This window comes from Phalacrocorax carbo, chromosome 2, assembly GCF_963921805.1.
Source record: "Phalacrocorax carbo chromosome 2, bPhaCar2.1, whole genome shotgun sequence".
NCBI lineage: Eukaryota > Metazoa > Chordata > Aves > Suliformes > Phalacrocoracidae > Phalacrocorax > Phalacrocorax carbo.
Window position 1 is genome coordinate 144,032,627 of NC_087514.1, and position 21,084 is coordinate 144,053,710.

General features: G+C 41.2%; 1 protein-coding gene across 7 annotated transcripts in view; it reads right to left on the bottom strand.

The window, feature by feature from the left end:
• Positions 1–21,084, bottom strand: part of ADAM22 (ADAM metallopeptidase domain 22) — a 139,120-nt gene that overhangs the window by 49,839 nt on the left and 68,197 nt on the right. For all 7 annotated transcript variants that reach the window (XM_064444673.1, XM_064444671.1, XM_064444669.1 and 4 more), the window contains exons 5-8: positions 13,002–13,084; positions 6,558–6,621; positions 5,824–5,896; positions 193–263 (exon numbers count right to left, since the gene is read on the bottom strand). In XM_064444673.1, the coding sequence (XP_064300743.1) occupies positions 193–263; positions 5,824–5,896; positions 6,558–6,621; positions 13,002–13,084 (291 nt within the window). The remainder of the gene's footprint in view (positions 1–192; positions 264–5,823; positions 5,897–6,557; positions 6,622–13,001; positions 13,085–21,084) is intronic.

Below are 21,084 nucleotides of genomic sequence, written 5' to 3' on the forward strand. Positions count from 1 at the left end.
GTAGGCAATGTCCAAGCAAACCCAACAATGTTTTGTCAACATTAGATACCTCTTTTTGTAATAGCTGTATTGATATAGAGACCTCGTGCCAAACCACCAGCAGCACCAGGACTCCATCTGGACAAATTAATTCAGCAGACGCAAAACAAACTTGATGGCATATTACTTATAAACAAGCATATTGGCACATACCTGCCTTTTACTTCTTTTGTGTCTTGGCTTTACAACAAACTTCTGCGATGTAGTATTCATTTGCCAGAAGTCTAAGCAGAAAACACAGGCAAATACACTTAATGTTTAAAAGAATATAGCCCAACAATTAGTGACCCTGATGCCGCATGACCGCAATATGGCATTCTTCTGCACATCAGATGTGTTAACAACTCCTTTTTTCAAGTTTCCAGCTAGAAAGGAGGCAACGTTACAGATGCTTCCCAGTAACAGTGTTCTTATTAAAAACTCTACTAGTGATAATCTGGGTCTGCTGAAACAGATGATCTGTGGGTGTCACGCTTCAGAAAGCACAGCACACGTTCTGTGCCAAAACTTCACCAACACTGGGCATGTAATATTATTAGCACAGTGCTTCCTTGGAGTGAATCACATTTTTGGGAATTCAGCAGACATTCACAGAGCTCTCGCAATAGCTGCCTAAACTAATATGAAGAGCATGGAAGGCAGAATTAATGCTTTAAGACGATTACATTCACAAAGTAAAAAACGTTAGAGTTTGGAGAAACCTTATGAGGTTTTGGCAATGCTCACTATCAACACAATATTCCTCCCTGCTAATCCCACTGTGTCTTTAATTTCTTAAAACTCTAATCATAAACACAAAGTAGTTTATTCTTTTGCCAAATCCCTTTCGCCATATCCATTACTAGCTGCTCGTGGAAAGGGGCACATTATAAACTAAGCAGAAAACAATACTGCTCTTACCCTTTCAAATGTCCAGGTAGTAGTTTTCCACCTTTAATTTTACATTCATAGTCCCTGCCTCACTTTTCTCTGTACAACAGAAATCTCCTTCCTCATCTTGTATAAACATGTTTACTATTCACATAACTCCAAGAAGGTCTTTTTTTCAGGCACGTAAATTAAATATTTGCAGTTGCTTAATTTGCAATATGCCTTTTCCTTTGTCCCCACCTATGTACTTTCTCCAGCTTTGGATATCCTTTCAGTCTCCAGGGACTGAAAATTGCTTCCAGTATTCCAGAGTGATTTTATCAATCCTGCAGAGAAGTAGACAGTACTGTAGTAGCTGTGTATATTAGGGAACTTCCAGTTGACATGCCTTTGTACACAACTTTTGGCTGTGTTACAAAACCCTAAACAGTTCCTTTTTGCTGGTGAGACAGGAAAGTTTCTCACAGCTCCACCTCCCACCTGCTTTACATCAACTGTGCAATTTCTGCATGAGGTTCAAACAATAGCATTAAAAACAATGCTGACAGGAATTCGACAGGGCTGCTATATCAGCAAGACCTTAAAACACGAAGCTGAATTGCCCATCTGACAAAAAATTACCAGGCATAAGTGCTAATCTTAACCAGGAGTGGCTAGTTACTGATAAGACAAACAAGGAAAGCAAAGCATGACTAACTGGTATTGTTTGGCTAAATCTTGGGGATTATGCTGTCATTTTGGTATGTGAAGTTTGCAGATACCTTTCTATGGAAGGGCCTGGACAACTACTGGCCCTTTGCTTAAAAATGTTTTCATGGTTACACCAGCACACTTGAGGGTTTTCTTTATAAAAAGGACCTAAAATAAATTAAATCACATCCAATGGTCCCTATTTATTGCTTAAAGACCTACAGTCTCTAGAGCTCAGAATGATGAGGATCTAAATCTTGAAACTTTTTTACAAAATTGTTTTTTATTACACTGTACATATGTTGATTTATTTAGGCTGTGTTCTAGTGCCACACAACTACTCTCAACCTGTCATTTTAGGTTTTCTATCATGGTTAATCACAGAATCATAAAATGTTTTGGGTTGGAAGGGACCTTTAGAGGTCATCTAATCCAACCCCCCTGCAGTGAGCAGGGACATCCTCAACTAGATCAGGTTGCTCAGAGCCCCGTCCAACCTGACCTTGAATATTCCAAGGGACGAGGCATCTACCACCTCTCTGGGCAACCTGTTCCAGTGTTTCATCACCCTCACAGTAAAAAATCTTTTCCTTATATCCAGTCTAAATCTACCTTCCTTTAGTTTAAAACCATTACCCCTTGTACTGTCACAACAGGCCTTGCTAAAGAGGTTGCTCCCATCTTTCTTATAGTCCCCCTTTAAGTACTGAAAGGCTGCAATAAGGTCTCCCCACAGCCTTCTCTTCTCCAGGCTGAACAACCCCAACTCTCTCAAGTCTGTCCTCATAGGAGAGGTGTTCCAGCCCTCGGATCATTTTTGCAGCCTCCTCTGGACCCGCTCCAACAGCTCCATGCCCTTCTTGTGCTGAGGGCTCCAGAGCTGGACGCAGCACTCCAGGTGGGGTCTCACCAGAGCGGAGTAGAGGGGCAGAATCACCTCCCTCGACCTGCTGGCCATGCTTCTTTGATGCAGCCCAGGATATGGTTGGCCTCTGGGCTGCGAGCACACATTGTTGGCTCATGGGCAGCCTTTCGTTCATCAGTACCCCCAAATCTTTCTCTGCAGGGCTGCTCTCAATCCCTTCATCCCCCAGCCTGTATTGATGCCAGGGGTTGGCCCGACCCAGGTGCAGGACCTTGCCCTTGGCCTTGTTGAACCTCATGAGGTTCTCACAGGCCCACCTCTCCAGCTTGTCTAGGTCTCTCTGGATGACATCACGTCCTTCTGGTGTGTCAACTGCACTGCTCAGCTTGGTGTCATCTGCAAACTTGCTGAGGGTGCACTCGATCCCATTGTCTATGTCACTGATGAAGATACTAAACAGTACCAGTCCCAGTATGGACCCCTGGTAAAAAACTGGTAAAAATGCAACTTTTCAATCAATAAAATCATAGAGTTGTAGAATCATAGAATGGTTTGGGTTGGAAGGGACCTTAAAGATCATCTAGTTCCAGCCCCTCTGCCATGGGCAGGGACGCCTTCCACTAGCCCAGGTTGCTCAAAGCCCTGTCCAACCTGGCCTTGAACACTTCCAGGAATGTGGCATCCACAACTTCCCTGGGCAACCTGTTCTAGTGCCTAACCACTTGTAAATAATAATTTACAATATGTATATTGGGTCTCAGATAACTTTACCAGCAAATGCGATCATTCTACCCACCACTGGAAGTCAGTCATCTTTAGAGGGGAATGATGCAGCCACTAACGTTAACGCATTAACACTGCACTGTTAATTCACAAGCTGGATGCCTTCACTCAGGGTACATTCCCAGCCAGGGACCCTCAGGCAAAAGAACGTGGTCAGCAAAGTCAAAGGAAGTGTAGATAGCTGAGAAAGCCTAGTGGAAATTTTGATGGGAACATATTACCTTGAAAAAGTGTAATGAGAATTCACAGAATCATAGAATCATTTAGGTTGGAAAAGACCTTTAAGATCACTGAATCCAACCATAAACCTAACACTGCTAAGTCCCACTCAACTATGTCCGTAAGTGCCATGTCTACACAACTTTGAAGTGACCTCAGAAGAAGAGGACATCTGTTATGCATTACTTGAAAAACAACACCTTCAATAACATAATGTTGTCTAAGACCGTGGCAGGGCACTGTATGTCTCAATACAGACTGTGAGAAAAAATACAGTCTACTAAATTATGAAGTCAAATGCTCTAAGTATGTCAAGTCATCTGTCCAAGCTTTCCTTATTTAAGGACCTCATTACCTCTTCAGACCATTGCAAAGTGCAGTACAATTAATTCTTTTCTGCAATAGCTTTCTTTTTTTTTTAATACCCAAAGAGCAAAAAAAAATGTAAAAAGTACATTGTTATCAAACTGTGGTACAAGAGTGTGTGCTTTTATTATCTCTGATATCGAGTAATCCCTATAACTTGAATTTCTTCCTTTCTAATATCAGTACTGAAGTTGGTGATACATCCAGTCCATTCCTAACGCAGTTCTTAGTGGAGCTTTTAACTTACACACAGACTCTTTTAAAGATAAGAAAATCTTGACGTCAAGGAAGATCTCCTTAGGCTGGGCAAGTTGATAAATTATAAGCGTAATAGGAATATAGGAAATACTGTTTACATAACCTAGCACAGTACTTGCTACTAATACTAATGATTCTGGCTGTAGTAATTAAAAAAAAACCCAAACATAAAAAACACCCAACAAACCCTGAAGCCCTATTTTGACAGGTGTTTTGAAAAATCAAGAAGCTTTGGTGGAGATGAAACTGGTAGATTATACCTGCAATTAATTCCTTTCATAATTTTAAAAGCAGAAAATAATTTTATTCCAAAATCTTGAAAACATAAAATTTCACCATTAGGAAATCTTATAAGACAGCTGATAGATACCTACTAAGTATCAGCTCTAGCAGCCTCCTATTTTAACAACCTGAGACAGAAGATTTATTTTAAACTCAGCAGTAGTTGCATTATTTCCAACTTTTCAAGTGCCGTATCCCCAAGAAAGTGTGATAAAAGATGCAATTTCTATTTGGCCTTATGTTCAATCAATTGTTCTCATTATACTACCATCTCCACAAGTACAGGGAGTAACCTTGGTATGTGTCTAAGATGCATGTACATCGGAAGCTTCATGATACAGATGTCGATGTCTTACACTGCACGAGCCTTTTGTGCTGCCCCTCCATCCCTACGCCTCCTCCATCTCGCCTGGTCAATCATCAGTGGAGGACATTTCTCATTATCTCTATGAATTATTCTACTTTGCTTGACAACTAGCAGACCTGCGCACACTGCGCTCCAGGGAAGGATACATCTACGTGCAGTACACAGCACCGTAAGATCCCAGATCCAACTGTTACCATAGGACAAATAGTTTGTAACAAGGTGACTGGACATCTGTAACTCTCTTGAAGAAATCAGTCTACAGGCGGTTTCTACCAAAACGACAAAAATGTCTGTGAAGGACAGTTTTATTTATCTAGGATATATTTTGTAGAGTAGGAAAATGCATCTGTAAAACTGGCAAATCCTTGACAGAATGGGGATATGCCATAAATACTGCAATTTTAGCTTCAATTAACAAGCCAGCTTCTCAGATGAAAAATCATGTTTTAAAAAGCCTCTTCTCCCTCCACGCAATATAAACGGTTTGTGGGGATATATCACTACAAGCACTTGAAACCACATCTGCATTCAAAATCATTTGTACTGAAATGCATGACCCACACTACAGCCAGTACTATGAAAGGTGCTGAATGGACTAGAGATGACAGAATCACTAAACAGCAACGATATCTGGCAAGTTCTTGTCTCCCAGGCTTATGCTCATAGCATGGTACTCACCCTGTATGCCAAAAAGGGAAAAATCCATGAAGAGTTATCATCCACTGGCAATGTGGAGTTTATTTTCATCATCTTTAGGCTACCTCAGTCCTTTGCTTTCTACAACTACAAGCATATACTGCAGCCCACAGACCACGTGACTTTTTAAGAGAAGCATACATCACAACAGGAAGGTCTAAGAGAGCTTTGATTCATTGGATTCAGGGGGTTTTTTCAGTGCTTCAGGTTCTTTGCCAGTTCTTACAGTGTTTCTTTTTTTTTTTCAGTGCTTTTTTATTTAATCAGGAAAAAGAAGAGATATACAAATACAAAATGTACTATCAGAAGATTATCTATTAAATATGATTAATAAAACTGGCCTTAGACTAAAACAAGTTGATAAGTCATGAATATTAAAAAATCATACCAGATGGTGGCAGGTCATCCGAAGGAAACTCAAACAACTTGGTTTTGTAAACAGAATGGAAATGGAAGTCATCCTGAAATAGTAAACAATTGCATGTATTAAACTTGGATAAACTAACCCATCTCATGAGCATTAAACAGACAGTTCCAAAGGTCCTTGTTATCCTACACTTACACTAGTGAACATACAAGTTGCAAGGCACCGTTACTCTACACTCTTCTCCTTTTCCCAACTGTGATGTGATCGCTAACACCACAGTTAGTCATCTTTCATTTGAAATATCTGAGTACATCAAACAGAGTGGCTGAGCCCCCTTAGAACTAGGCTTAAGAGAGCTGCCAAGGGAGTATCACAGGAGAGTGAGAGTCACAGGAGCTGCTGAACTGGAGTCGAGGCTGAACGAGGAGGAGTGGGACGTAAGGAACCCAGAGCGGGAAGTGCCAGAGAAAGGGACAGGGCACTCACAGGCTTCTCCTGCTGGCTCCAAGGGACCCTCACCCCCTGGTGCTGCACTGCTCTATATCCAAGTGTTACAAAGCACACACATATACACATAGCACTGCCCGGTTTTTGGAGGTCTGTTTTTGTCTGTGATGATGAGGACTCACATATTAGGTAAATGAGCTGGCAATGAGGGGATGACCCTTTGGTCCCAAAGCCTTATGCCTACCCTGTACCCATGAATATCTGTATTCAACAAACAACACAGCATGACTACTGTAAGTTCTACTTACATCTGAAGTGTAATTTTCATCTGGCTCAATAAGGTAGGTATGATTTCCATCATAGAACATCCCACTGTCAAGAGCAGGAAATGTAAATACTGATTTAATAAACAGATATTCGTTCAACATGGAAGTATGTTTAAGAAGTTCATATATTTTAAAAATTTAAATATTTAGAAAAGGAAGCAGTTAAAAATGGTTTCAGGAACTGAACGTAATTCTGAGTCAATCTTTGTTTCTTCACTTCAGAAAGATATTCTCTCCCATGGTGATACAGACTCTTCTTTCTTCCCAAAAGCTGCTCTACAACACATATACACACACCACAAAAATTGGCTAATTCAGCCAACTGAAAATCCAGTACAGAGCCCCCACTCCCATGCAACAGAGATCTACCTGCAACAGATAAATAAGGGACCTGTCTTTAGGAACATGCGTATTTGGAACATGTGCTCAGCTTTCCCCCAAATAAAAGTATTATTGAATTGATGCTTAGGTTTTAATTAACTCTTTGCTTAGTAATTTCTTGTAGTACCAAGTACAACAGGCATAATGGGCTGTTTTGGACATTTCAGCAATAATAATCATGACAGATGGTCTTTTCTTTTTAAATTGAATTAACTTAAGCTTATATTTCTAGGAAACATTAATGGCTATATGCAATATCATATCAATGTGTTATGTTACACAATGTTCATAATAAGGAGATAAGAAACACGATCAGAGAGGCTTCCAATGGGTTGCTGTGAAAACAGATACAGAGGGCCAAGCCTTCTGCCTTACCCACAGTTCTGGCAAAGTACCCATGGTCTCTTTCTTAATGGCATTAAATCTTCTCAACCAGAGAAATTTGAAGGTCATTCATGATAAGCACACTGCTATGTATCTCAGAAATTCTGTCACTTTGCTTGCCCACATACAATCACCAATTTTCCACATTAGATTCCAACACACAATTCAATTCTAAATGAACAACAAACTGAACTGTTAATATTCTCTAAGCAGATTAAGACAGTCCATGACAGTAACACAAGATGCTTTTGCATTACCACTTGAATGCACAGCAAAGGTGAGGTACATTCACAATACCATAGAATGGTAGGGGTTGGAAGGGACCTCTGGAGATCATTTCATCCAAACCTGCTGCTTGAGTAGGCACACCCAGAGCAGGGGGCACAGGAATGCGCCCAGGCAGGTTTTAAATGTTTCCAGAGAAGGAGACTCCACAGCCTCCCTGGGCAGCCTGTTCCAGCACTCTGTCACCCTCACAGTAAAGAAGTTTTTCCTCATATTGAGGTCACAAGGGCACATTGCTGGCTCACGGTCAACCTGCTGTCCACCAGCACTCCCAGGTCCTCAACAGAGCGGCTTTCTAGTAGGTCAGCTCCCAGCCTGTACTGGTGCATGGGGTTGTTCCTCCCCAGGTGCAGGACCTTGCACTTGCTTTTGCTGAATTTCCTGAGGTTCCCCTCAGCCCAGCTCTCCAGCCTGTCCAGGTCTCGCTAAATGGCAGCACAGCCTTCTGGTGTATCATCCACTCCTCCCAGCTTGGTACCATCAGCAAACTTGCTGAGGGGACACACTGTCCCTTCGTCCAGCTCATTAATGAATATGTTGAACAGGACAGCATCCAGCACAGACCCCCGGGGAACACCACTAGTTACAGGCCTCCAACCAGACTCTGCCCCGTTGATCATGACCCTCTGAGCTCTGCCCTTCACCCAGATCTCTGTCCACCTCGCTGTCCACTCACCTAACCCACACCTCCTAAGCTTACCTATGAGGACGTTATGAGAGACAGTGTCAAAAGCCTTGCTGAAGTCGAAGTAAGTAACATCCACTGCTCTCCCTTCATCTACCCAGCCAGTCATGCCATCATAGAAGGTTACCAGGTTGGTCAAGCATGATCTCCCCTTGGTGAATCCATGTTGACTACTTCTGATAGCCTCCTTTTCCTCTACATGCCTGGAGATGACCTCCCCAATCAACTGCTCCATCACCTTTCCGGGGATGGAGGTGAGGCTGACCGGCCTATACTTCCCAGGTCCTCCTTCGTGCCCTTTTTGAAGACTGGAGTGACATCGGCTACCTTCCAGTCCTTGGGCACCTCTCCTGTCCTGCATAACTTTTCAAAGGTGATAGAGTGGCTTAGCAACAGCATCCACCAGCTCCCTCAGCACTTGTGGGTGCATCCCATCAGGGCCCATGGATTTGAGAGGATCCAGGTTGCCTAAATGATCTCTAACCCAATCCTCCTCAACCAAGGGGAAGTCTTCCTTTCTCCAGATTTTCTCTCTCACCTCTGGGGGCTGGGATGCCCGAGGGCCAGCCTTAGCAGTAAAGACTGAATCAAGGAAGGCATTCAGTAACTCTGCCTTCTCTGCATCCTGCGTCACCAGGGCACCCACCTCGTTCAGCAGCAGGCCCGCAGTTTCCCCAGTCTTTCTTTTACTACTGATGTATTTGAAGAAGCCCTTCTTATTATCCTTGACATCCCTTGCCAGATATAGTTCCAAGTGGGCCTCGACCTTCTTTGTTGCATCTCTGCACACCCTGACAATGTTCCTATATTTCTCCCAAGTGGCCAGTCCCTTTTTCCACATACTGTAAACCTTCTTTCATTTGAGTTTTTCTAGAAGTTCTTTGTTCATCCATGCAGGTCTCCTGGCTCCTTTGTTTGACTTCTTCCTCATAGGGATGCACCGATCTTGAGCTTGGAGGAAACAGTACTTGAATATCTACAAGCTCTCTCAGGGACCCCCCTACCTTCTAGAGACCTAATCCACGGGATTCCTCCAAGCAGGCCTTTGAAGATGCCAAAGTTAGCTCTCCTGACATCCAGGATCCATCTCTTGGTCACTTCAGCCAAGGCTATCCCCCAACCCTCACACATGCTCAGACAGACCTTCTTTCTTAGCATAATGTCCAGCAGCACATCTTGCCTTGTTGGCTCCTCCACCACCTGTGTCAAAAAGTTATCCTCGATGCTCTGCAGGAACCTCCTGAATTTGAATTATGCACACCATTCCGGCAAGGATGGTTTCTATTAAGAGTTACCTTAAGTTTACTTGGGTAAAGAGTGTACTAAGGTTTACTCTTTAATGCAGGATGCCCAAGTGTGTTTGAATTGCACCTTAAAGGAAAGCGTTGATACAGACATTGCATAAAATCAAAGGGCATTTCTTGCACGCATGGTTGGGACTAGGCTGTATCAGCATGTCCTTTTCAAAGTGCCACTACTAAGGGCTTTAAGCTTGGTCATAAATATGAGCTGTAAGTTCAAATTTGGCACATAGTACACCACAGCAGCATAAAAACAAGATTATTTATTTATTTAGCTAACTCTTTAGCAAACTTTTAGACATAAAAGAACCCCACCAAAACTATTAAGACCAAAACCAGATACTTTCTTCTTATGCAGATTTTTTTTTTTTTTGATCAGCAAGATTGATTTTGGTTTTGCACAGGACCAGGTGTAGTCAGTAAGATACTGTCATTCTTTTCCTGACTATTAAGAAATATAAGCATATATTGAGCTTGTAAACCATTACAGCTATTGATGAGCATACTTCCTTTAATATCATTCATTTACGGAGTTAAGCATGTAGCATTCACAGAGTAGCCTGGGTTACTGGCTGTATAACATACATCAAGTGTGATCATGGGTATATCTACAATTTAAAGCTGTTTCACTTTTCAAATTACCCGTGCCTATTCTTTAGAAATAAATACTGTCTACACAACTTAAGATAAATATTCTAGCACCTGCTGAAGCCTCTGCCTGGGAATAAGATGAGATTTGGAAACATCCTGCAGCTCTTAATCAGGCAAAACTTCGTTCCCTCTAACTGCAATTTTATTTAAGCACAGTCTGCAAGATGAAGTGCTATCATCTAACAGCTTCTCATGCGACTGTTGCAGCCAGCAACTGACCTCTGATCAAGTCACTCAACAGGAACAAGAATAATAATCACGGTTGACCTACAGATCTGACTTGCCCACTCAAAGCATTCATAGCTCTTTTCCAACCAACGTCAATAGTCCAGTGCTCTGTGAACAAAACACATTCTCACAGATGTGTTAGAGAGAAAGCAATAGCAAAACACGGGCTATTTAAAAAACCTGAATTTTAATTATATAGGTTCTTCAAACAAACAGATTTGTAGTCCTGAGTCTAAATTGCAGTAATAACAGCAGGTTTTATAGTCACCACCAGTGGGCAGCAAAATCATAGACCAGCCTGGTGTCTATGCAACTCGCCTTGAAAGCACAGGACTTCAAGTCGTGCCTGACTATAGCTTATTTATATCCCAGCAACCAATGTGTTTTGCATTCAGAGTTTTTTATGTTAACTCATAGGAAACTCTGGTTACTGCATATCCCACAGAAAACAAAAAATTCCAAACAAATGGCTCACTTGGAGTTAAAGTTGCAGAGAGATATTTTTCATTAACAAAGTCATTAAGAGAAAAAATTTTAAGTATTCTGTCAGTCACCCGATTAATTCAGCTAATAAAAGGAAGTCCACAACACAGACATTACCAACAGAAGAACTCATAATTTTTGATTAAAAAACCACAACATTTTCTCACATGTATGAAAAATTCGGCTGTTACTGGCCAAGATCTAGGGGTACTAATAAGTAAGGGAGGAGATTAGCATGAACTTTGAGAGTACGAAGCTTGTTTTTCTATTAAAGGCATCTATTCTGTCTTATGCACTTCCTAAAATTCATGAAAGCAAAGCTCCTGTCCTGCAGACCTTATTAAAAGGTAACTCTTATTCCAGTGAGACGCTCCAAACTGTGGTTGGCGCTAAGGAGCTCTGATTGCTGGTGTGAGATTTGAGTAATTACTTAGCATTTAAAATTGACTGTGGAGGAGCTAGTTGTAATGATGGAGATACTGTGTCAGAGAATGTGATTTTAATACAGCTCAGGAAAACATTACTTTCTCATACTGGATTCTGGAATTATCAGCCTGCTATCGTAAGCTTCATATTGCATCTTGTGTGAAGGATAACTCTGCTCAAAATTTATTTTATCAGAAAAAGGGGAAAAAAGAGATACCTCTCAAGGGAGAGCTGAATTTTACACGGGAGAAAGTGCATCCTTCATCATGAAGCTTTGTTAGAATGGACCTATTTGAATATCAGACAATTTAAGAATACAGAGCAGCAGGAGGGTCAGTCTTATGAACAAACCCACAAAAGGAGGGCAGGAAAGGACATATGCAGGCTCTCCTTCCTTTCTGTTTTTTCTCCTAGGAGTTAGTAGGGGCCAAGACCTAATGGATCACTGCTAATGGAAGCCATGCAGTAGCTCAGGATGCATTAGGGGATGCTCCTATTTTTAGGCTCACTGTCCATACTGCAGCTGGGCTCAGGTTTCTTGAGTTGCTCAACCTTAATCATAAAAGAGATAAACACAGCTGTAAATCAGACAAGTGCAAGGATGACAAGTCTTCTACATGCATTCTCCCCTTTCCTACCAAAGAATATACAAATATAAAAGAAAGACACTACTTGAATATGTGTACTTACATGGCTGATACCAAAACTACAGAATAGCTGGAGACAGACAATAAGCTGAAGAAGATTTCTATCAGCTAAGCCCTGCTTCCTCAGAAAAAGGCAAAGCTCAGGTAATCTTCCCACAGGCTCACTTGCTGCCATGACTTTTTCAAGCTGATCTAGTATCAAAAGTGCTGAGATCCCGTAATTCCCAGATCCAACAGACGCTGAAGTTACTTGGTTTCTCTGAAAACCTGACTAGCATCTTTCAATAGTGCCAAAAGTAGACAGGTCCAAAAGCTGTACAATAAACACACAACTCCATGTAACCTCCAGATGACAGACACTTTGATTATATTATCACTAAAATGATGTACTTTAAAAAAATATTATTGTACAATTTTATATCCTTTCTTCCTGATTTTCCAGGTATTATCCCATGCACACAGCTCACGGACAGCAATTCCATGAAAAGAACGGATAGGACAAGAGAAACTCTAAACTGACACTTTCCTTTGTAAAGAGAGCAGAAAAGAAAGATAAAATATATCAAGATAAAATAGCAACAAGAAAAGAACAACATTTCCAAATGGTTCATGTCAATACTAGCAGTGTTTTTTATTCTTGTAGTATAGCATGTTTTCAGCTACTTTTACTCTTTTATCTCTATAATAATTTATCTTAAAACAATACCTGGTCACTGTCATATGTCCTCAGTTAAAAAAAAAAAAAAAGAAACTTGCGTGCTTTGTCAATGAATTCTGAAAACAAACAAGGCGCTTGCAAGGTTCAAATTAAACCCTTTTTTTTTCCTAAAGACTGTTGAGTACTTAATATTGGTGACAAACTAGAAGGAAAATAAACAGCACTTAATATAAACAGCTTGGTTTTGCTTAAAAGACTAATAAGCAAAGGTCAGCAATAACAAAACAGCAGACTTACTGTAATCCATGGCATGTTGACAAGGCAACAAATGATACAGGATTTCCTCGAATTTCTCCCTGATAATAGCAATGTTCTCCTCCCTGAAATTGGAAATTGAGACTGTAAATCCACAGGACTTCCCACAGTATCACACTCCATCCTGTCAAACACTGCTTTTTCATAAATACATTGCCAAGCCACTGACATGGCACCAAGAATTGACTATCACTCACAAGGGTGTTCATCTCATATCCTTTTAGCCAGGGTTTGGTACCTAGACAAACATAATCTTTTCAACTCTACACAGAATGGAGGTTATTTTCAATGTGAAATCCCTGGCATCCTGAGACAGACTTCAGTGACAAATTACTCCAGAAGTGCTCATCTTTCTTCATTGAAAAAATCAGAAGTGCTCAGTGGTGCTCCAAAACTAATGGAAACTTTAAGTATAACCAAGCAGTAAAGGAATACAATGAAAATTAATATTTGCCTCTTTTCTGCAAATAAAATATACACCTTTCAAATCAAATCCAGCAGACCCTACTCAAAAAATCCCCTTAGTTTCACAGAAGTCACACCGATGGCCAAGTAAGCCCTATTGTGCATACACTGAATGTAGTCAGTACTGCACAATGTCAATATTTGTATGCAAAATTAGAAAAACAATTAAAACATCCCTTAAATTCTCACTGACACTCAGCCCTGCAGAAGAACTTACCTGTTAGTGTCTTGCCAAATTCAGCTATGTTGTATTACTGCACTACTGTTGGTTAAAGGACTGTGAAGAAAATTTTCAGCGCTTTTTTTTTTTTTTTTTAAATAGCAACACTTTACGATTTCTATTCCCTACCAGCAAATGTATGAATGATCTATCTAGCCGATTGCACCCAGCCATGTGAATATTTATGTCCATTTACTGCAGGGGGGGAAGGCATTACAATTACTGCTTTTTCAGAAGTCGGCAGCCACTTGCATGTTGCATAGCACAGTCATTTTAGAGATCTGACATTGAATGCTCTTGGATTTTATTTTTCAAATGTGAAAAAAAAAATTAATCAAGACCAGGCAAAAGGCAAGAAAACACATAGAATATGTTGGTAGTTTTGTACTTTGATTAGGAAATCCTGTACTGTTTTCTACAAGGCATGAAAACTATTTTTGAAAGCAGCTACTAAGTACGGGTGCCTCTGTTCTGAGGTGCTCTCCTTAAGAGAGTATAGGAGCCTGTTTGTCAGAGCGTGGCTTCTCGCAGGGAAAGAGACCTGATCTCAACCTGGTCACTGGAAATCATTAGTTCACCCTCAAAATCTCTGGAGTATTCATGCATGCCATGCTCCTGTTAGACCCCAAAGCACTCAGTGGAGCATACCTGGTGGCAGCTCACAGCTGCTGTGACCAGCAACAGCAGCACTACAGAGAAATGCAACACCTGATCCGACAGACGACGAGTCTGACACTATTTGGCTGGCCTGTTGCTTCACTCTGCAAGGAGAACCCCTGTGGTATATCTTCTGTTCAGTGTTACAATTTTTTTTCCAATTTCTTTCAAACTCATTATTTCCTCTCTTCTATGTACCACTTCTTCCTTCCACTTGCTGCAGTGACGACAGCCACCTCCACGGCCTGCCCACCTCAGCACCTTTTTCTCTGTGTATCTGGTACAGATACAGAACACCTTCACCAAACTGACCTGCAGAGTGACAACCATGGGACCCTCTTTACCAAGATGTCTGCAGGAAAAAACTATTGGTGCCACATAGGTGATGTCTGACAGGCTGTGCTAATGTTTATCTGGCTTGCATTCATGAGAAGCTCCCGGGCTGACCCTCCATATCAGGCTACAGCAGGGTGTCTGGCGGAAGCCATACGACCCATCACCCTTGGACCAGCATTTCTCAGGACCATCAACTGTTTGGGACTCAGGTGAAGTACTAGTGAAAAGTAGATGGTTTGAGTTTCTACTTTGCACTCACATGCATTTTAGACACCAATATCCTGTTACATGGGATTTTAGACAGACTGCATCTTACTTTGCTTCTCCTGAAACCTTGGCTCATTTTCTCTATTTCATTTTCCTTTTCACACCTACTTACTTCCCATATCTTAGTTACTTTAAGCTCTCTTCATCTGAAATGTTTTTTCTTTCAGTCTGTAGGATGTCTTCCACTACAGGATCACAGTACTGCTTAAGGCTTCCAGGTCTTTCCAGAATAGATGAATAAAAAGTAAACAAAGAGAGACTCCAGTAAGCTAATAACAAAACTAAGAATCAAACTATATGGATAAGCTAAAACCTTATGAGTAATAAAATGCTCTCTAAACAGAACTCTTACAATTGCATTCCAGTAAAAAGTGTAACTGGGGTAAGCACAGGAATATGAGAATAATATTGAAAAGGCTATCAGTAGGGAGTGGTACAGAGTTCTAGCTGTGGAAGGAATTTGGGGTCATTAGACAAATTGGTTTGTTCTCATAAAATGCAGTTAATATATACCAGAAGTAGAATCTCAGGCTCCATTAGTTTGCAAAACCATGACTTCGTAACCAGGAGGTTTTTTCCCACCAAGAATCCAAGTCTGTGGCTCAACAGTGTGTTTTGATCATCTTAATGAGAATCAAATAAAAGCCCCATGATAATACTTCTAAATTAATTTACTCCATAATAAATTTGTGAACAAATTTTTATGCATACAGATCTAGAAAAGAAAAATACAAGAAAAAACAGCTCTAAATTCCTGCCTAGGAAAAACATGACTTGGACACACAAATTCTGTTCTTTTTAATCAAATCAATTCAGCTCATTGATCTACTGATGTTCACTGTAATTCTGGTGGAGACAGAAATATAACTCTGATCTTGTCAGTCTTGGGGACCGATTCTTACCACTACAAAACACTTATTTCTATATGCTAACATCTGGGGAATATTTTTTACACATGAACTTATGTCCTATCAACATAATGTAAGTAATCTCAAACCAGTTAATAAAATTTAAGGGGTTTAAATGAAAATAGCTTTTTTCAAGTACTTCATGCACTAGTGGTGTGTTGGGGTTTTTTTAAGAGAACTCTTCAGTGTTAGAAATCCTGCTGTCAGGATGCTCCTAAATGAAGTTCTGAGGATTGTTAGAATCTCAGCAAGGAAGTAAGAGGTGATCCAGCAATATCAGATAGCACTAGCACTGGATGGCTCCGGGAAGAGTGATTGCTTAGCACTCCTTAACAGTGTCTCAAGCGGAAAAAAAACATGCCAGTAACATGTGGTATGTGGTGGGGAGGGTGAAAATTGTATGTTGGGGAGGCTGATTTTCAACAGCTAAAAAACCTGTGAAGAGAGAAGCATTTAAAACTGCAAAGTCTGAGACTGGTTCTGTACTGAGAGTCAGGAGAACTGAACGGACTCTACAGGTGAAGGTTTTCTTTAGAGCACGTGTAATTTTGGACAAGAAATTTACTGTCATTGCCTCCCTGTAGTGCTGAGACTGAAATCCTGTTAGTTTTGACATGTACTAAAGCTCCTTTATAGCAGGTGCTGTAATAAAATGCACTGTACTGCAGGAAGAATAGCAGTATATGGGAGATCTAAGACCACCAAAAGACTAAACGTAATCATCATATCTTTCTTCTTTTACTCTGCTCTTGGAAACACTGAAGGACTGGGGTTGTCTCTCTTCTCTATTGGTATCTCTAGCAGTGAAACAGGAGCTGAAAAAAATCTTCGTTTTTTCCTAAAGCTATTCTGTCTCCATATGAAAATTAAGACTTCCCCCAAGAGCTGAAAATAGCACCACTACCAACAACAGTTCAGTCCAGAGCATCAAGGGTGTTTTGTGAAGAGCTATTGGCTTCCTGTAGCTATTAAAGCCCCTCTCTGCCCTCTCCAAAGCAGGCAGCAATTGCCCATCTCAGCAAATGAAACCTCCAGTGGCCTTTGTCACCTACTGGGGAATGGTTTAGTGTTAAGATGAAGTAAGACTACTCTTCTAACATATGCCAGCCATCAGCGTGAGCAGTACATCTACCCCCTTCTTCTAAAGCTGGACCTGGCCAGTGCAGAGTCTGGGAGAATATGAGGCTAAATATTGTCTCCTCTGAGGCAAGGTCAGTCCCGTGACAATGCCTGTGACGCAGGCCTGCAACACACACACACACTCATGCCATATCCAAAGACAGTCTAATGCTACAGCAGAATGAAAGTTCAACATTTTTGCCTCTTCAGGGCGCATAGCCACTGTTCAGGCTGTGGTTAGCATGGCGCAAGGCAAATTTTCTGCCAATGCCCGTGGCACACGGCTGTCCATTTCCTCGGTTCAGTAAGTTCTCCATCCTTCGTGAAACCTCTCAGCCTTACCAGTGACTTCCAAAAGCAACACAGAATATACAGATGTTTAATAAGTCTATTGAAATGTAATAACATCCTACCCCCCAAAAAAAAAAAATCAGAATGACCCCAGGGTCAATTAAAACGAATCATTATAATAGTGGTCATCTTACGATTTAATCTTCATCTTGATGTTTAAGTTGGATAATTATAGCAAAATCCTAAATTAGGGGTATCTTGCCCTGTGAAATGCTAGAGCTCCTCACCAACCAGCACGCAATCATTTTTGCCCATGTCAGTCCAAGTTCCCCTGCAGCCTGTCTGGGCAGGTAGTGTGGCAAAGAAACTAAAAAATGAGAAGGCAGAGATGTTGGTAATGCAGGTAAAATCTGTCCCCGTTTCTATCCTTTAAGATAGTTGTCCCTGCCCAGAGAGGCACCAGCTGCTGAGTAAACACAAAAGAGACGAAAACGCATTAACTGATATTCACAATGAAGGGGCAAAGTAAGTAAAGCAAAAGAACAGCCATGACCATCAGTGATGGTGGCTCTTCCCTATTCTCTGCAGTCTCAGTGAAGAAAGCATCTGCTGACCATGCACTGACAGCATTTGTTATTCACCTCAGAGACACTATGACCTTCCCAGGGGAGGAAAATGAACGATGCACATTCATCTGCTTTCAAATAACACCCGACATCAAATCTTCAAGTAAGCAATTTTCTGCAATTAGGAGATGTGCTGGCCATTAAAACTCATGCTACACTCAGGCACTGACCCTAAAATTAATAACTTCCTTATTCCAGCAGCTACATATCCTTATTTTAACACTCATTAATCCAAAGGAAAGGAGATTGCTGTCTAGTTAAATCCTAGTAACACAGGTCCCTCTTTCCTTGCAGCAGAAAGCTCCCGAAAGGTCAGCTAACGACCATGCCACCCTTCTGTGAAGCACCAGGTAATGGTTAGCTTTCTAAAGCGCTACCCATTGTGGGGTCACCAGTTTTAAAATTGCTTCCTTAGTAATCACTTAGATCTAATTACAAATTATTGATGCTTGCACAAGTTTTGACCCAGTGATAATTAAGACTGCCTGAGAAAGAGCAACAAGAAAAGAAAATGCACACCCTTCTCACTGACTTCTTTGGCAGAAAACAACATTTTACATATGGGTTTCTATTTGTAAATAGAAATGTCAAAATAGCACTTTGACCTGTGTAACTGCATAGAGAGAAAAATCTCTTAATTGACATGTGCTTCAGCAAAGGCCGAGGCCCGGCTGGCGGGGCTGTGCTGTCCTGCTGCAAAGCCCTGGGCTCAGCCCTTACACAGCTCAGTAACAGTGCCAGGGACCCTGGCATCACCTCTTTGCAGAGCAGGTCTCTGGACTTAGCTATGGTGTACTACAGACTCCTGAAAGCCAACTGTTTTGAAAATGGGAACAGTGCCCTCCCTTTGTAGGGGAGGACAGGTATCGCATGTACTCATACAACTCAGAGCCGACACACTGTAGTGACATTAGGTTATAATGCTATTTCAGGTTCTGAAATCAGAAACATGGATTCCAAAATTAGGATAAAGCATCACTGCTTCTAAGGCTTCTCCACAAAATGCCCATGTTTAAAGACTGTTGGCAGCACTCTTAAAAAACAGAGACACACATGTACGTGACAGGATCTTGCACTCAGGCGACTTGCTCCAACTGCCATTGGTGACTCATGGTAGGCACTTTCAGCAGATGGTGCGTGCTATCAGCCCGGCTTCCCGGTTCGGAGGCCAAATGAGGCTTGTGTTTCCTGCCCAGTAGCTACGAGAGAAGATGCTCTACAAACGTAGCTGCAGGGTGTGGACAGAGAGCTCATGCCAGTGCAACACCATCTGGTCTGGGAGGTGCTTTGGCATCTGCTTAGGAAACAGACTTTTGACTTGCCTTGCCTTACCTTGGTGTTAGAGAAAATTATTTTAATTATCAGTTGCTGGGTAAAGATGAGGCAGGGAAGAACAGGGTTGATTACCTCTTCCTGCCTACTCTGCTGTCTTTAAGTTGGCTCTTGCAGCAGCGCCTAGTGTCTCTGAGTCATGACATACAAGTCATTTAATGACAGTCATTTTGCCCCATTCCTACATGCCTGTATGTAGGGAAGAGAGAGCAAATATTTTAAGGGTCTATATGAAAATTTTTTATAATCTACCCATACTAATCTGTCACATCAGTTCATCAGCCTACTCCAAGTCTGAAGCCAAGTTATAAGCATGTGATGTACAAGATTACTATAAACACAATACAGAAGATGAGATGTTGGCACGCACCTACATGGATACCAATCAGTCAGAAGATGATAAAGTTCTGAGTAAAATGGAGAAAAATACTAATTATATTTCCTTATTGGCTTATTATTTCTGAATGAAAGAAACTTCTCTTTAAGTGAGAATTCACAGAGCTTGAGACTGTGCCTAGAAACGTTAACCTACTGTATATAATACAGTGCCAGTTCGGTATCCTTAGGGAACAACAGATGTGTCTAGGCAAAGCTATTTAAAGAAGTCAAGATCAAGTAAATAAAGATGTCAAGCTAAAGCACACCGAAGTCTTGCATGGAAGCACTCTTTCAGAAGTATAGCAGCTTCAGTTTGCTTAGCATAATTCCCCCTCAAAGGGTTTAAGTTAAACCCCAAAAGATACCTTTATTTTTTAATAAGAGCATCTACGAAAGGATTTAATGTTCTTTAATGCTACAGCAGTAGTTAATTTCTGCTAGCTATACTCAGTCCTTGCACCGTCTGAGTTTACAGAACGCTTGGTTAGTGCCACTCTCAGCCTATGTATGCTGTATGTTGTAGCTCATGGAAAATACCTCACGAAGTGCATAAAGCCTGGCAGGACTTTTCTGCAAATTCAAGCACTGGACTGCTGCCTTTCCTCTGGGGCATGTGAAAACCACAGCAGAGAGTACTCAAGAGCTGACTCCTGACGGTCACAAAGTCACCCAACTTCGCACTTCAGCAGAACCAGGACTTCATCACTGGGGCCCACACCTACAATGGGATGTACATTTTAAGCCCTTGATGGTTTCCACTTTCTGACAAGTTTTTCCCCTCCAGGACTAGCTAAAACCACTAGATTTATTTTTTTATGTCACAAAGAAAAGGAAGACAAGATAATTAAACCTGCAAGATCCTACATGAGTCACAATCTGAGATTCATTCTAGTGCAGTGCATTCAAAAACATGACCTAGGAAGGACTTCTAATACTGATTAATTTCCTCCTCCTCAGTAGCAGGAGATATGTAGAAAGTAAGCTAGTAATAGCTAGTAGTCTGCTCCACTTCTACACTGCGATCTTCTCCTTCTTGTTGAATTTTCAATTCATGAACTCCCACCATACAGCAAACACACCTATAATTAGACCCTAATTGAAAGAAGTTGCCATTTGTTCTATCCGATTTCACCCCATTTTTATTTACTCCATTGGTCAAAGATAACCAGTTCTCCATCTGATCCCTCCATGCACTGTCATGCTTCCCAGTTTTGTACTGCTAGCAAATTTCATTAATACACTTACTTTTTTGTTTCCTAAGTCATTAATGAAAATATTTGAGAGCAGTCTGAAGATCAGACTTGCAGGAATCCCCTGCTAAACTCTGTCAGACTCACAGACTCCCTGTCAGCTCTTCTTCGGCTACTTTACTGCTATCACTAAAAAGTAGATTATGGCCTAGATTTATTAGTAATTTGCCATGAGGCAAGCAGAGCCCTGTTGAGGGAGTAGGGGAGAGGAGCTCT